General features: G+C 45.7%; 1 protein-coding gene across 1 annotated transcript in view; it reads right to left on the reverse strand.

Annotated features, from left to right (window-relative positions):
• LOC132836705 (cytochrome c oxidase subunit 7A2, mitochondrial) overlaps nt 1-1,661 on the reverse strand; it is a 30,112-nt gene extending 28,451 nt beyond the window's left edge. Inside the window, exon 1 of the mRNA XM_060856109.1 lies at nt 1,562-1,661. Within this exon, the coding sequence (XP_060712092.1) occupies nt 1,562-1,576 (15 nt within the window). The 5' untranslated portion in view covers nt 1,577-1,661. The remainder of the gene's footprint in view (nt 1-1,561) is intronic.
• Between the last annotated feature and the right edge of the window lie 15,966 nt (nt 1,662-17,627).

A 17,627-nucleotide genomic window follows, 5' to 3' on the forward strand; every position in this document is an offset into this window, starting at 1 on the left:
AGTTTAATTTAAATAAATGTGAGGTTTATGTTTTGGAAAGGCAAATCAGGACATGACTTATACATTTAATGGTCAGGTCCTGGGAAGTGTTGCCAATAAAGAGACCTTGGGGCACTGGTTCACAACTCCTTGAAAGTGGAGTCGCAGGTAGATAGGATAGTGAAGGAGGCATTTGGTATGCTTTCCTTTATTGGTCAGAGTATTGAGTACAGGAGTTGGGAAGACATGTTGCGGCTATATAGGACATTGTTTAGGCCACTGTTGGAATATTGCATGCAATTCTGGTCTCCTTCCTATCGTAAAGTTGTTGTTAAACTTGAAAGGGTTCAGAAAAGATTTACAAGAATGTTGCCAGGGTTGGAGTGTTGAACTATAGGGAGAGATTGAATAGGCTGGGGCTGTTTTCCCTGCAGCGTCAGAGGCTGAGGGGTGACCTTATAGAGGTTTATAAAATCATGAGGGGCATGGGTAGAATAAGTAGACCAAGTCTTTTTCCCAGGGTAGGGGAGTCCAAAACTAGAGGGCATAGGTTTAAGGTGAGAGGGGAAAAGATTTAAAAGGGACCTAAGGGGCAACTGTTTCACGGAGAGGATGGTATGTGTATGGAATGAGCTGCCAGAGGAAGTGGTGGAGGCTGGTACAATTACAACATTTAAAAGGCATCTGGATGGGTATATGAATAGGAAGGGTTAGAGGGATATGGGCCAAGTGCTGGCAAATGGGACCAGATTAGTTTAGGATATCCGGTCAGCATGGACGAGTTGGACTGAGGGGTCCTGTCTCCTTGGTGTATGACTCATATCGACCTTAACTCCACTTTCCCACCCACTTCCCTATAACCTTTCAATCCATTATTAATTTAAAACTTTTTTTATTTCCTCCTGAGATGACTCACACTGCACAGTAGTGAATTCCACAAATTCACAATCCTTCGCAAGAAGTGAATACTCCTCATTTCTGTTTTAAGTCTGCTATCCCTTATTTTGAAACTATTAACCCTCTTTCAGGATTGCCCCTCAATGGGTATGATTCATGTTGGTTCAGTCTGAAGGACACAATCTCCTCTTTGCCGACAGGGAGGGTATAGGCCTGACGCTTGCAGCCTCTCCTGGTGATGGGGAGCAGGGAGAGACCCTGGGTCAGCAGGGTGGCCATTCCCTGACACAGGAGATCATTCTCGTCACGCAACATGGTGACTGACGTGAGCCGCAACCAATCAAGTAGAGGAAAAGGCTCGCATTGGCCAATCAGCGCCGCAGGAGGGAGGGTTCCGAGTGAGCAAGTGAAATTGACTCCGGCGAAGTTGGTAAAAAGTTCATTAAAAGTTAACAGAAGTTCATCTTTGTGTTTCTCACGATTAAAACGCATACAGTCGACAGCAGTGATTAGTAAACATTGAGGGGGGGGGAGAGGCATGCAACATATACATAAATATATTTAAAAAGCTACATATTTGAATGTTGCTCCAATTTAGCAAAACCTAATTATGGAATTGAGTGGTATCTCCCAGCGGTGGGAAAGAGGGAAGGAGTTTGAAGAAAAATGAAGTCTGAACAATTACCAGAAACTGTGTCATTCTCCGTGACTCCAAGCTGCTGCTGCGTCCTTCACTTGTTGCAATACTGTCCAAGGACAGTCAGGGTGACAGCTCTGAAATACAGCTGCCAGGTCACAAGGCTATGGACAGCTGCAGAGATCAAACCTCACTCAGTGTCTGCATGCACACAGCGAAAGGCAACGGCTTACATTTCTGTACTGCCTATTCGACTCATCCCACTGCTCTTCCCAGCCTGGTTAGGCTGTTTTGGCACATTGGTACTACCCCCTTCACCTCTGGTTGAAGTACCGCTTGTCCTGGAGGTGCGCTGTAACGTTTGCAAATGGCTGTATTTGCAAAATTGCAGACATGAGGCAAAAATATCTTCTGATTCCAGGTCTGGAAAACAAAGCCTAGGAGTATGGTGGAGCTGGTGTCAATTGAGACATTTGAGAGGGCAGTGAATGTTTATTTGAATATACATGATGTGGAGATGCCGGTTTTGAATAGAGATGTTTGAATAGAGATAGTGTGCAAGGGAATGACAGGAGAATGGCACTCAGTTTTAAGGCTCTTTGGAAAGCTAGTTCAGGCGTGATGGACTGAATGGTCTCCTTCTGCACCATAGCACTTCTGTGATTCTGTGTTCACTTCCTCTTTTACTCTTTCAGAGAATCCTAGCACCCTTAATTGGACCTCCCCAAAAGACTCTCTGAGGAGAACAATTCCAGTCTATACATATTCTTCTGCTCCATTATTGATAATGTGGACATATCATCTGCAAACTTCTTAAACATTTCCCCTACGTTTAAGGTTAAATCATTGATACCTCAACAAACAAGGAGCAATACTGATCCCTGAGGAGCCCTCCCGCAAACAAGCTTCCAGTCACAATATTGACCCCCAATTCTGTTCCTTCCCCTCTGCTTCCTGTCACTGAGTCAACTTTGAATCCAATTTGCCACTAGCCCTTGGATGTCATTGGCTTTTACTTTTCTCACTGAGCTGTTATGAGAACTTGTCAAAAGCTTTGTTTAAATCAGTGTAGACCACATCAAACCTCATTGACTCTCCTTGAGAACTTCAATCTCATGCATGAGAAAAAGACCTTCCCTCGTCAAAACTGTCCTTGATTAATCCACATTCCGATCTTGAATACTGTCCCACAGAATTATTCCCAAGTTACTCTGTAACTCCTCGCTCTAGCCTTTCCACCCTGGGGCAGCAGTCGTGGTAATGTCACTGCATGTGACATCCTCAGGTTGTAATGGTTTGGGGACATCGGTTCAAAATCTTACGACAGCAGATGGTAAAACGCCGTTTAGGAAAAAATGAAATATCTCATTCACGAATATTCTTTTAGGGAGGAAATCTGGCGTGTTTACCTGGTCTGACTTACATCGGACACCTGCCTTTCAAATACCCTCTAAAACAGCCTAACAGGTAATTACAAATCAATGCTGGGGTCTAGCAGTGATGCCCACATCCTGTGAATGGATATAAAATGGTTCAAGGCAATCAGTTCTCCAGCATCACACTTTTAACCAGAGAAGTCATTTGCTCTGTTGCGTCTGGAATACATTTCCTCTGGACATGGTAGTTAATCCACTCTTAAAGATACTAGAAGCCCTTAATATTTGTGGTTACCCTTTCCAATATTTCACACTCTCTTTAACGACAATACCTCCCTACTCTTTCAGGTGACAAGCACAGGATTTGACGTTTACGAGCAACCAGTTCATGTTTACCACCTCCACACGCAAGTTAATGTTTTGGCCCCTAATAGCTGCTATACTTTTATCACTCATCTTTGTGTTTTCTTTGATTTTGCTCACCAATTGTTTTAAAATCCTCTCACCTTCCTTCCTTAGTCCCCTTTCAAATTTCACCCCTACATCCTTTCACTTCATCCAGGCTTTCTGCATTGAGCTTTTGGCACCAGGCATAAGCTTCCATCGTTTGCCCTATCCTGTGTTGGCCATGACATCCAGTGGACTCAAGATTTGAGAATCCCATGTTTATTTTGTGGAGACTACTCGTCCTAATTTATGGGGCTGTCACCTTTTGTGAATTCCAAATGAAGGCGGATGGTTTAATATGGATCATGTCTTGCCTTCTGATGTGTGCTTGTTGCACATGTGTGGACGCACAATGTTGGTTGCTTGGAGAGACTGGTAAAACCTTGAATGTTCTCTGTACAGCTGAGAACATTGAACAGATTTATTAGAAGTGTTCAAGTCAATGGGAGGCACAGGAGGAAGGGTTGATATCAAAGAAAAAAGTTATTTGATAGAGCAAAACTTGAATATTGCTGGAAAAAAGTGTTATGAAAGCTACATACACTGGATGTTATCCTTTGTGGACAGAAAATACTTGTACACAAACTACATCATGTTCAACTCAACAAAATAAGTGAGAGTCAGATTATTCCTCTGGACAATGTCTTGATCAATTAGAGTCAACTAGCATGGTTTAAATTTAAGCTGAAATATGTGTTGCTGGAAAAGTGCAGCAGGTCAGGCATCATCCAAGGAGCAGGAGAATCGACGTTTCGGGCATGAGCCCTTCTTCAGGAATGAGGAGAGTGTGCCAAGCAGGCTAAGATAAAAGGTAGGGAGGAGGGGCGTTGGGGGAGGGGTGTTGGAAATGCGATAGGTGGAAGGAGGTTAAGGTGAGGCTGATAGGCAGGAGTGGGGGTGGGAGCGGAGAGGTCAGGAAGAAGATTTCAGGTCAAGAAGGTGGTGCTGAGTTCGAGGGTTGGGACTGAGACAAGGTGGGGGGAGCGGAAATGACGAAACTGAAGAAATCTTAGTTCATCCCTTGTGGTTGGAGGATTCGTAGATGGAAGATGAGACGCTTTTCCTCCAGCTGCCGTGTTGCTATGGTCTGGCGATGGAGGAGTCCAAGGACCTGCATGTCCTTGGTGGAATGGGAGGGGGAGTTGAAATGTTGAGCCACGGGGTGGTTGGGTTGATTGGTCTGGATGTCCCAGAGGTGTTCTCTGAAACGTTCCACAAGTAGGCAGCCTGTCTCCCCAAGTTAACTGTCAGTCATCAATTTTCCATGGCAACACCTTTAGCCTTTAGAGTTCACTTTTCAAAAAGGGATTCCAATAACCTTCTCTCAACATATGAGCAGTAAGAGACATGACGGAGGACTGGGGATGTTTAGGAAGCAAAACTGGACTTTTGGCACACTGTCTCAGTTGCAAGTAAATACTTTGCATCTGAATTGAAATTGGAAGAAGCTGCTGCTGAAATCAAAGTGAAAGAGGAGCTAGTTAGGGATACAGGATAGTGTGTCCAAGCTGCTCCTTTAACAAGGCGATGCTGTCCTTGGCTTTGTTTTTCAAAGAGGTAATAAATGACACAGACTTCGAAAGTCTTGGGTAAAGGGGTTCAGGGGCAATTTCATAATAGCTAACAGTTACTGCCTCAAACAGAGGCTTTCAAGCTTTTTTTAAAAAATTGTACAATACAAGGGAAGTGGCCAGTTCTCCCAGGTCAGCTCCTCTCTGGTTTGTATTTTTTAGCAGGAATGTGGAAAAGCTGTTGGGCGCACAGAAGCAGATCCAGGCTGGTACTTTCTTTTTCCCTCGCCTTGAGGACTTATATTTAATTTTATCTTTTGTACCAAGGGGTGTTTATGGGGATTGTTGCAAGTATTTGGAATAGCATCGTTAAGTTGGGATGATCTGTTGGTTTTTGGATAGGATAGGTTATTCAGTATTCTGTTTTCTGTTGTTTGTGTTTCACTTGGTAATCTTGTAAATAAATTCTGTTTTGTTTAAAACTAAGTGGTTTGACCAGCTGATCCTCTCCTGGAATATAGAAATGTTTTGAGGGGGTCTGGCCTGGTCCATAACAATGGGTCATGAGGTGATAAAGCAGGAGTATTCAAAAGGCTGGACAGACTTTGGATCGGATGTTTTCTCTCTGGTTAAAGATGCAATTTTTTCCCAAGCTGGGAGAAAGACCTCCTGCATTTTGTTTCAGCCTGGCACCATTCCCTGGAATATTGGACCATGGGTATTGGTGATCCTGAACAAGGGTGCATGCGGACAGTTGGAAACTCTGTCTCTGTGCACCAACAATGCATGAAAGATTAGTACAAAGGGCAAAGTTGATTCGGAGAAGCCACTGATGTTAGCAAGAAACCAAAGAGAACTGTATAAGGTGATTGAAAAACAAAGCAATGCTGACATCGAAGAAAAAAGCTTTTTACACAGGGAATAGTTAGGACTAACATTATTTTTTAAGCTTATTCATTCCCGGGACATGGGAAGCAGTGGATTGCCGGTGTGATGGAGGAAGATCCAATTACAGCTTTCAATAGAAAATACAAGAAGATGGAGTACTGGGCTAGTGGTCGGATACTTGGTAGTGTGGATGAGCAGAGGGATCTTGGTGTCCATGTACACAGATCTCTGAAAGTTGCCACCCAGGTAAATAGTGCTGTGAAGAAGGCATATGGCGTACTGGCTTTTATTGGTAGAGGAATTGAGTTCCGGAGTCCTGAGGTCATGTTGCAGTTGTATAAGACTCTGGTGCGGCCGCATCTGGAGTATTGTGTGCACTTTTGGTCGCCATACTATAGGAAGGATGTGGAGGCACTGGAACGGGTGCAGAGGAGGTTTACTAGGATGTTGCCTGGTATGGTAGGAAGATCGTATGAGGAAAGGCTGAGGCACTTGGGGCTGTTCTCATTGGAGAAAAGGAGGTTTAGGGGTGACTTGATAGAGGTGTACAAGATGATTAGGGGTTTAGATAGGGTTGACCATGAGAACCTTTTTCCACATATGGAGTCAGCTATTAAATGGGGGCATAGCTTTAAATTAAGGGGTGGTAGGTATAGGACTGATGTTAGGGGTAGATTCTTTACTCAGCGAGTCGTGAGTTCATGGAATGCCCTGCCAGTAGCAGTGGTGGACTCTCCCTCTTTATGGGCATTTAAACGGGCATTGGATAGGCATATGGAGGAAAGTGGGCTAGTGTAGGTTAGGTGGGCTTGGATCGGCGCAACATCGAGGATCAAAGGGCCTGTACTGCGTTGTATTTTTCTATGTTCTACGTTCTATAGCATTAGCAGCTATTATTTGTGGAGTGGGGGTGAGGCAGCAGGAGTAGTTGGATTGGCCTACCCGGGATCCAGCATAGACACAGTGAACTGAATGGTTTCCTAGGCAAAAGTGAAGACTGCAGCTGCTGGATATTAGAGTCAAGTTTATAGTGGTGCTGGAAAAGCACAGCAGGTCAGGCAGCATCCGAGGAGCAGGAAAATCGACATTTCAGACAAAAGCCCTTCATCAGGAATGTTTCCTATGCTGTTACCATAATGTAATAATTCTATGATAAGTGCCACCTTTTGGAAGAAAACATCAGTCATTTCACAATGACCACTCCTTTTGTGGTCTCCTTATTAACCAGGTGAGATCATGCAGGGTGACATCTACTACTCATGTCAATCAGAAGAAATAAACATGTTTCAGGTACCAGTGTTATGTCTAACCAGATTGTTGAAAATTCCCTCTGTTATTCCAAGAGTTGTCGCTTCAATTTCTCCAGAAGAAACGGATCAAGAAGCTGTGGAAAGAGGAGATCAGGAACTCAAGCGGATGACCGAAGTGGAGAGAGCAAGGATCTAAAAACACCAGGTGGGACCAAAGGGATGAACAGCAAGAAAATTCCAAGAGCTAACAGTCAAGTGCCATGTCTGTATCCATTTCAATACAACGTTAAGAGCATTGGCTGAATAAAAGACACATGTTGAAACTTTTCCTCTTGCACTCATCAGGACAGGCGCAAGAGTACCACATTTCGAAGGGAACAATAATTTATTCTCAAATCTGATTGGTTGATAAATCAACTTCGATTGGTCAAGGTGTTGCCATATACAATGCACCAGGTTGTACCTTATGCTTTTGTCTAATTTTAAGATGGTGCAACGCATGATCACACTCATTTCCCCTGCAGGGGACAGCTGCCTATATATGATGACATGCAGCTTCTAACTAAGGTGACTGATATGTTGGTTGTTTGTGTAATTCTGAGCTGACTCAGGATTGTTCCACTCAGCAGCTCTCTTCGTTACCCCATTGGCTATTTCAATAAGAACTGGAGGCAAGGGGGTTACCGTCCATTCAGGATTGCCTGAGGTCTCTAGGACCAGGTAGCAACAGAAGTAGGCGCTTCAGCCCACCAAGTTTGCTCTGCTATTTAATGAGATCATGGCTGATCTGATAATCCTCATCTCCACCTTTGTGCCTTTTTCACATAACCCTTGGTTCTTTTGCCAATTAAAAAGCTGCCTATCTGAACCTTGGACATACTTAAAAGACGCAGCCCATCAGCCCTTAGTGATAAAGAATCCCACAGTTTCACCACTTTCTGAGAGAAGAACTTCCTCCTCATTTCCGTCTTTAATAGATAATTGATATTGCTTACATTGTGACTCATGGTTAGTGAGCCTTTCAGCGACATGCTCATCATATCATTGCTGCATCATAGCATGTGATCTGAAGGGATAAAGATCTCCTACTCCACCTTCCCTTAGATCACTTGAAGCATACCACTCTGTTGGAAATATGCTTTCTCTTGGAAATGACTAGCTGATATTTACAAGCAATGTACTGTTTCCACATAACAGCTATTTCTAATAAAGACCTTTTGGGTTCTTTAAAAGCATGATATCCACATCTAATTTCTTAGGATAGAGGTGATAACTTGGATATTGCTGCATCAGTTAAAACATTCTGCTGTATAGGCAAAATACCCAAACCATTTCCATCCTAATTTGGAGATGTTGGTGTTGCACTGGGGTGTACAAAGTTAAAAATCACACAACACCAAATTAAACCTGTTGGGCTATAACCTGGCGTTGTGTGATTTTTAACTTTGTTCTATTATATGTTAATATAACGTTCTCCCCGTGTCTGCGTGGGTTTCCTCCGGGTGCTCCGGTTTCCTCCCACAGTCCAAAGATGTGCGGGTCAGGTGAATTGGCCATGCTAAATTGCCCGTAGTGTTAGGTAAGGGATAAATGTAGGGGTATGGGTGGGTTTCGCTTCGGCGGGTCGGTGTGGACTTGTTGGGCCGAAGGGCCTGTTTCCACACTGTAAGTCTAATCTAAGTCTAATCTAATATGTACAGATATTACCCAGGTCAAGACAGTGAGGAAAATTGTGTAGTTGACATTAATTGTTGCAATGTATTTAGATGTTATGAGCTAGAATGGTGGTGAGTGTGTGGGCCAAGTCTGTAATGTTTACTGGATAGTGGCTTGACCTTTAATCAGCGAGGTCCCTGTTGAGCAGGTTAATTTTTTTCTGAAGTGAATGGCCTCAGGGTTAAGTCCTGTGTTTATTTGGAATCTGTTTGTGTCGGAATACTCTTTGTTTAACTTGTTCATTCCCATCCCAGAGCCAGTTTCTGTCTGTAGATTGATTGATTCAGGACAGAAGTCGACAGTTCCAAATGCTGGCCCGTCTAAGGCCATCCATTGTGCATAGAGCTGAAATGCAGAGTAAGCTGAGCAAGAGTCCTGGTTTTGAGATGGTAGGTTAGGCGGTTTCCACACCCGTTACTCATTGGTCTGCCAACTTTGGTCATGGGGGCTTCCGGGATGTGTTCTGGGATTCCCAACCACTATTCAGAAGTTGTTAGAAGGAGTGGTGAATGGCCAATCCTTGAGGACTGGCCTGGAGTTACCCAGAATTCAAATTGAATCTCCAGGCCAGTGTTGTGAGGGAATGTTGGAGAAAGGCCCTGGTGGGAAAGGGAAGCCATGAGGATTGAAGTGCTGGATGCTAAACAGCCCCACTCCTCATGGGTAGAGCAGAGGGCAGCTGGAGGCAGGAGGGTAAATTGTGAAACTTCCAGGAATATAGTCAACCACTGTCGGCCACCATACAAGAGTGACTGTCCTTCTAACTATTCCAATCTTTCCAAGTGACGATAATCTGTATCCATTTCTTTCTACGATGATACCCAACCTGAAGGGAATTGGTTTAGCTCAGTTGGCTGGAGTGTCGGTTTACAGAGCAGTGTGATGCCAACAGTGTGGGCTCAATTCCCATCACTGGTTTGAGGTTACTATGAAGGACTCTCCTTCTCAACCTCTTCCCTTGCCTGAGGTCTGGCGGCCCTCAGATTAAATCAACACCGGCCACTTCTCTCTCTAATGAGAGAGCAGCCCCTATGGTCTGATAAGACTATGGTGAAATGATGTCCCAAACTGAAGCATGCTTTCCCACGCTGAGTGCTTGGTGCAGAGTGGGATTGCAATGTGTTAAAACCATTATGTTAGCCTTTTTCTGTGATTCGCTGTTTATTACACAGGTTCGGTCTCCCCACCTAAAACAGGATATCCGTGCCATAGCGGGAGTGCAGTGCAGGTTTACTCGGCTGACATCGGGTTGGCAGGAATGCCCTTGGGGAGAGATTGGCAATTCCTCAATTCACTAGTTGAGGACTCTGAGGGTGACTGTCAGGCTTTTCTTGCATGAACCCTTTTAATTTTTTTTTTCTGAGGTTTTTGTCATTTTTTTCAGCAAGACAGAAAGAGTGAGAGAGAAAGTGAGCGAGAGAGAAAAAGAGAGAAAGAGCTTTTGTTGAGAACCAGCAAAAGGGATCACAAATGAAAATGAAAACATTTCTGTCTGCATAGTCCAAAGCAATTGCTAACACAATGACCTTGCCAGTCCAGGATGGCTCAGTGCACCTAGCTCCATCTGACCTGGGTGTCAGTCAGTTCCAGTCTGAGCGTTGTCCTGGACAGGGGGAGAGCTTCCTGCTCCACCCTAGTGTCCTCCTCGGATGACTGGTCCAGTCCCTCAGTTCCTCAACACCCATCACATTGCCTTGCTGTCTGCTCCATGTCAAGGTGATGCAGTAGATTTGGCCTGAATTCTATTGGAGCCGTTTTCTCCTCAGACTGGTCCGAGCAGCTGATTTGATCAGCTGTCCACTGTCTGCTCCACTACGGCCTGGTCACAGCATGGTTACCAACTTGGTGACATCCAGTTGTGACCAAAGTGTTATTGAAGAGGAATGCCCATTGTGCTCCAACCATCCTCCATCCCAGACCAGCATCAACCATTCCACTTCCCATTGCATTCAATAGAGTCCAACATCGTACCTACATGACTAAGATGCAGTGTCTCTCATCCCACTGTTCCTGGGAAGTCCCACAATTGATGGGATACTTTTCTCCAGCTTTCACCTCTTCCAATCTTGTTGCTGCTAATCCTTGCCTCACTGAGATGAGGGTGTTAGTTGGTGCAATTGGTCTTTGACCACCATTTGATGCTCCTACCTTGCAAGTGGCTGATAAAATGTTTGCAAGTGAAACTTCGCCGGAGTTGGCAAACACCTGCTTCATGTTTGTGACCCTTCAATGTCCGAGCGTCCAGCAAACAGGGATCCCACACTTTTGTCCATCAAATGGACACTGATTCTGCCCACCCTAGGCCTTCTCCCAGCCATTTTCCAGTTGTAGTTAGAATGGAAAGTGATGGCATGGAACAGTTCATGGTGAGCACTATCCATTACTGGACTCCATCTGATCACCAGGTACAACTCCCCAAAGTCTCAATGTCCCCTTTTACCATATTGTCCCAACAATCCATTTCCGACCATCCCTTTGTGGAGACCCCCAAGCTGAATTTTGCCTCTAAATGATCTCAGTGCCCTCGATCCCCGACAGTAAACTTTAATGATGCCCACTCTGGTACTCCACACATCCCCCCCATGATGATGGTCACTTTCACTAAACCCTCCCCCTGCCCCTCCGGCCCTCCTCCGGTATCCTACAATCCCTCTGAAGCTTCTGCACCTCTCCACCCTACACTTTCAACTTCCTCCATCAGTGCCCTGTTTCTATCTCCACTGATGCCACTGATATTGGAGCCTCTCCCCTCACTATCTGGAGCTCCAGGCCACACCGAACCCTACAGTGTGGAAGTAGGCCATCCGGCCTGTCGAGGCCACACTGACCGTCTGAAGAGCATCCCATCCAGTCCCAGTCCCTATCCCTGTAACCCTGCATTTCACGTGGTAAATCCACCCGGCATGCACATCCCGGGACACTATGGGCAATTTAGCCAATCCATCTAATTTGGACTGTGGGAGGAAACCAGAGGAAACCCATGCAGACACAGGGAGGATGTGGAAACTCCTGAATGACAGTTGTCTGAGAGTTGAATCGAGCCCGAGCATTGTGAGGCAGCAGTACTAACCACTGAGCCACTGTGCCACTGAAACAACCATGGAAAAGTGTACACTGCTACAACAGCTCTGATTCTGAGGTTGGCTGGGGATGGTCAGGGTGATCATGTCATTAGTCTGACCGGCTGGTGTGGATCAGATGGGTGCAAACAGCACAGGGATTGATCCCAGTTTCAGCAGAATCACGTTTGTCTCACTTGCTTCCCCACCCAGTGGCGGAGGAGGTGATGCTGTGGCCTGTCATCAGACAGAGAACAGAAGGGACCCTCCAGCGGTGCACTCAGTCAAGCAGTAAACAGCGGCAGCACTTTGCAGTACCGACAGGTTTGTTTTATTTTGGCTCAGACGATACACTTCTGACAATTACAAACAAATTTACATGAAATCTCAGACTCCAATCACCACAGCAGAGGAATGTGGAGGGTTCCATCAGAATCCTGATAGATCCCATTCCCGTCCCCGACTGACACTGACCTTTCTTGATTTGTTTTTTTTCTCTCTCATAGCACCTTCTTCATCCATCTGCATTTCCTGTACATACCGAATCGTTGGCCAATAGCCTAACCATTCAGCCACTTGAAGCTCAGCATGTGGCTACGGGACCATCCAGAGCACAGGCTGAGTGATCCACCCAGATACAGCACTGGCCGCTGGGACAGGGACACTGAGAGGCTAGTAAATCAATCAACATTGCTATTGTTCCAAATTACCTAAATCTGGAACAAAGAGCAGAGCCATGGGAACAGAGAGGCCAAAACAGTCCTCAAACAAATAGTCACTTGATATTGCAGTCACTGGCTGTTGCTGGACACAATTCTAAGAGATCAAGTAAGCCAAACAAACTTTGACTGAGCATGACCGAAACTGAATTTTTGGACTGCTAGATCAGAAAAATCAATTTGTGGAGACTATCCTGTAATCAAGAGGGTTGGAATATAAAAGCACCGTTGTGCTAATGAGACTTTATAAAGCTCTGGTTAGGCCCCATTTGGAGTACTGTGTCCAGTTTTGGTCAGGAAGAACATACTGGCACTGGAACGTGTCCAGCGGAGATTCACACGGATGATCCCTGGAATGGTTGGTCTAGCATACGAGGGACGGCTGAGGATCCTGGGATTGTATTCATTGGAGTTTAGAAGATTAAGGAGAGATTTAATAGAAGCTTACAAGATAATGCATGGCTTGGAAAGGGTGGATGCTAGGAAATTGTTTCCGTTAGGCGAGGAGACTAGGACCCGTGGACACAGCCTTAGAATTAGAGGGGGTCAATTCAGAACAGAAATGCGGAGACATTTCTTCAGCCAGAGAATGATGGGCCTGTGGAATTCATTGCCACAGAGTGCAGTGGAGGCCGGGACACTAAATGTCTTCAAGGCAGAGATTGATAAATTCTTGATGTCACAAGGAATTAAGGGCTACGGGGAGAATGCTGATACGTGGAGTTGAAATGCCCATCAGCCAAGATTGAATGGCGGAGTGGACTCGATGGGCCAAATGGCCTTACTTTCACTCCTATGTCTTATGGTCTCTTATGGTCTTATCCCAGGGAGGGAGTAGGGAACTGTATAAAGAACTGGAAGGCAGAGCAAAAGGATTGAGAATCTGGGATCAAAATATAACCAAAAGTATCAGAAAGAGACAGAACTTTCATTTCTGGAATCGCTGAGGGAATGTGGTGAAAAAACAAATGATAGGATGGGGGGGGGGATGGGTTTGGTAGCATCCAATCTTTAAAAAAATAAATCATTCTATGGCATTTCTGACAAGGGCAGCAATTGTTGTCCATCCCGATGTGTCCTGTTCACAGTGACGCTGGGACTGTCAATGTCAGGAGGCACCAGGTTGGGAAACAGTGACAGGTTTCCTCCCCAGGACGACATCGAGGAACCTACAGGGCATGGATTCCAGTTACTTAGAGACACTGGATTCAAATTCATAAACGGAATTACATTCCGGGCTCTTGATCACTCCCCAAGAAACACAACTGCTCCCACAGCCACCAACAAACACCTCCGTCAGCAAATGACAATAAAAGGTGCCATGGCAGCCTGGGTCATGTGATCAGGAAGCACTCTCCCATTGGATGGGAATCAATTCCAGATCCCAGTGGGTTAGGGGAGAAGATAAATAAAAGGAATTGTTTCAATCAAAATGCAGATTAAACTTCTGTTGTGGAAGTAACCTGTCAAGTGGTTTGGCCAATATAAAATGGCTACCATGCATGCATCACCCAGACTTAATAACATATATTGCAACATCTTAAAAGCAAGACCATTCCAAATCTTTTAACCGCTGGCTTTCCAACTGTGCTCATCCATTTTTCCATTGTTGGAATGTGATCCTCATTTTTGGACTCATCTTTACAACCAAGGTAATTATTTCACACAAACCATATCAAATCTTAAAGGAACTCAATTTAAAGGTGGATTTTGCTGGGGCTATTGGGGTCATTTGGCTGCCACTATATCAGGTACACAGGACCATCAGGTTTCCTCTGACTATCTCCAAAAGTAAATCGTCCCCCCAAACAATTCCCTGATTGCAATAACACAGCTGTCCTGCTGTGGGAGAAGCTGTTAGAGGTTGCGCATAGCGTGGACCGAAGGAAACTAGCAGTAGGCCCATTCGATTCCAAAAGGAGGGGTCTGGGGTATGCAGTGACTACATTTGGATGACCACATTTTCTAATTCAAGTCAAAGCCCAACCCCCCCAGCCACAGCATCCAATCCAGACAGAAACTGTAAAATTAGCGACTGGCACATCCTGGTCTGAGTTGTCCCTGCATACTCGAGTTCCAGTACCACCTGCTCATTCATTTCCAAACATCACAGGGTCTCTGCCCTTCAGAAGATGGTGGAATGCACTCCATTCATTTATCCAGTTACCAGCCCTCTCAACCTCCCCGGTGACACGTGCATTCTGGGTCTGACCAATTTTCTCTCCTGACTGGATTGTGGTGGTTGTGGGATGGCAGAATGTGACAACTCAGGGCAATCTCTGGGAAGCTTCAAACGTCTCAGGGAATCCAGCCTTTCTACTGGTCAAGAATTGGAGATTGACATCCCCTCCCACCAACCGGAACTCATTAATCCTTTGGCTGTTTATTTGGGGATGGTTTTTGCGAGTGGGAATTCTTCTGGGGATCTCCTGGAAAGCAGGAACGTGATGGCCGCCCAGGACTAAAGCAGGAACGTGATGGCCGCCCAGGACTAAACAAAACACCAATCTTTTGAAAAAAAAAGATGTGTGTCAAGGGTGGCACAGTGGTTAGCACTGCTGCCTCACATCGCCAAGTTTAATTCCAGCCTGTGTGGGGCTTGTACATCCTCCCCATGTCTGTGTGGGTTTCCTCCGACAGTCCAAAGATGTGCAGACTAGGTGGATGGGCCATGGAAAATTACCCCACAGTGCCCAGCCATGGTAAATGCCGGGTTGTGGGGATTGGGTCGGACTCTCTTTGGAAGGCTGGTGCAGACTCAATGGTCCAAATGGCCTCTAGCTGCACTGTAGGGGTTCTAACCTTCCCACTTTCCTGTCATTTATTGCAGATGTCGAGTCTGGTTTTGAGCACTGCAACCGTGCCAGGATATTAGACTGGAGACGTAGCTCTGTCAAGGTGAATCTCACAAAGCCCAAATGTCGTTGATTGTTTCATGTTGATAAATTTAAATATGGAACAGGAATCGTACAGCAATACATTTTTTCCCAGGTGTCATTAAATGAGTCAGGGTTTGTTTCTGAGCATCTGAGTGCATGTTGGGATGCAGAATGGACAAGAAAGGTCTGGCTCAGACTTGATTCTCCTTCAAGTGGAGTTCCTTCAGAGGCAAGAGGTGGGTGGGGGCATGAATTTGCCACATAGGCCTGACTGGGTCAGATGTTTATTGTCATCCAGTTGTTGCTGCTGGCTTTCCCCTGTTGGCATTGCAAGTGCAGCTGCCCCAATGTGATTCAGGGAAATAGCTCATCCCACTCCCCCCTTCTCCCCCACCATCACCACCTTCTGAAAGTCAAATTTGAGACAGGTGACAAATGCACATCCCATAAACGACTTGTAGGGAAAAAAGAATCTCCAGCCGCTGGGGGTTGGATCCAATACAAAGAAATCCATAAAACCTTCAGACAGACAGACGGCCACACCAATCACGAAACAGCGAGGAAAAGATGTTCAACACAAACAGTGGGGGAATGGTCTTGACAAGGCGGGGCTGGCCCTTCGCTTTCAGGTTGGAGAGCCCAGCCGGTATCGGTGCGGATCACTGAGCTATGGAACACAAGCAGAAACTCGGCTGGGGAGGGGTATCATTCTGGGTAAAAACAAGGACTGCAGATGCTGAAAACCAGAGTCTAGATTAGACTGGTGCTGGAAAAGCACAGCAGGTCAGGCAGTATCCGAGGAGCAGGAAAATTGACATTTCAGGCAAAAGCCCTTCATCAGGAATACAGCCATTCTGGGGCTGGGAGCAGCGTCCCTGGGAGAGCTGGGGGCGGTGCCATGCACTGTTAGCAGATGCATCGTTTAAACTGGCGAAGGAAGAACAGATCTTGGAGCTGGGCGAGTGGTAACAAACCATCGGCACCACAAGCTCTCCCCATCCCCCCCACCCCGGCTGGCGGAGCAGGGAAAAAAGGGGGCGGTTTGTATTTCCACACGGGCCGCATGCAGATCTCTTGCAAGGCCGTTTGGGGTTGGGGTTGGCTCAGGCCGTGATGATATTTGCAGAGAGACATTTGTGCTACTTTCATTGGTGTAGAAAACCATCAGGGAACCACAGTAACACTGAGCCGACAAGTTAACGAGCATTTAAAGAGACAGCATCCCCCCCCCCCGTTTAAAACAGTAGGATTAGAAAAAGAATTAATTAAGAGCCAGATTTTCATTTGGCAAGGTCTCAATATCATGGTATGGAATAGCAGGGTCTAAGGCCCTATGTCCCCTGTTTCATTTATTTCAACGTTTTGAAACATCAAAGGTGAACTGTTCGAGATTAAAGTGGACAACCATGAGGACTGAGAGCAGTTCTTAAAGGGGTAATGTTGTCTCCTTCTTGTGGATAGCGGGAATATGGGCCCCACTGGAATTGCTAAGGGTGAGGGAAGCCATTTCCCGACCTCCAAGGCTTCCTTCAAGAATTTTCACATTTTTGGGTGCAGAACATCAAATTGGTGTGTTCAAGAGAGACGGCAACCCTATCCAATGATTGTGGTGCAGTGGTAATGCCCCTGTCTCTGAATCAGGAGACCCAGCTTCGAGTCCCCCTTGCTCCAGTGGATGGGCAATAACATCTCTGAACAGGTTGGTTAGAAAATATTGAAGGCTGGAGGTAGCAGGAAACATGTTTATTTCCTTAACGTGTTTATTGTGGACACGACTGACTGAGTCTGGGGGCCGGGAAATTGGGCAGGGTGGGTTGGGGGAGGTGGGTGTAAGGTGCATCCTTCAGAATCTTTCCTCACCCCTCCCATCTCTACTTTGCCTAAGTATTGGCTGGAATATCTCAAGTCTATCCCTCTGTGTTTTATTGGCTTTCGGTGAATGCAAAGCCACCAGAAAAAAGGCCTTGAAATTCATCCCATATTCCCAATTAACAGGATAGTTCGAAGTACACAGATACAAAATCCCAAACCTGAGAACGGGCAGATTACTGGGAAAGAGGCTGTCTCTTTATTATAAACAACCACAATTATATCCTGATAAACACTCGCCTGGGATCAAACCTTGGAAAGCCGAATGTATTACCTCAATTCCAACCCCTTGAGGTAAACAGTAAATCTTGATTTATGCACGACGCATCCTACCAGAAACGAAGGTATGTTTTAACAAGGGATGTAGCCTCGATAAACAGCAGGGGCAGAGAAAGCTCTG

This window comes from Hemiscyllium ocellatum, chromosome 47, assembly GCF_020745735.1.
Source record: "Hemiscyllium ocellatum isolate sHemOce1 chromosome 47, sHemOce1.pat.X.cur, whole genome shotgun sequence".
Classification (NCBI taxonomy): Eukaryota; Metazoa; Chordata; class Chondrichthyes; order Orectolobiformes; family Hemiscylliidae; genus Hemiscyllium; species Hemiscyllium ocellatum.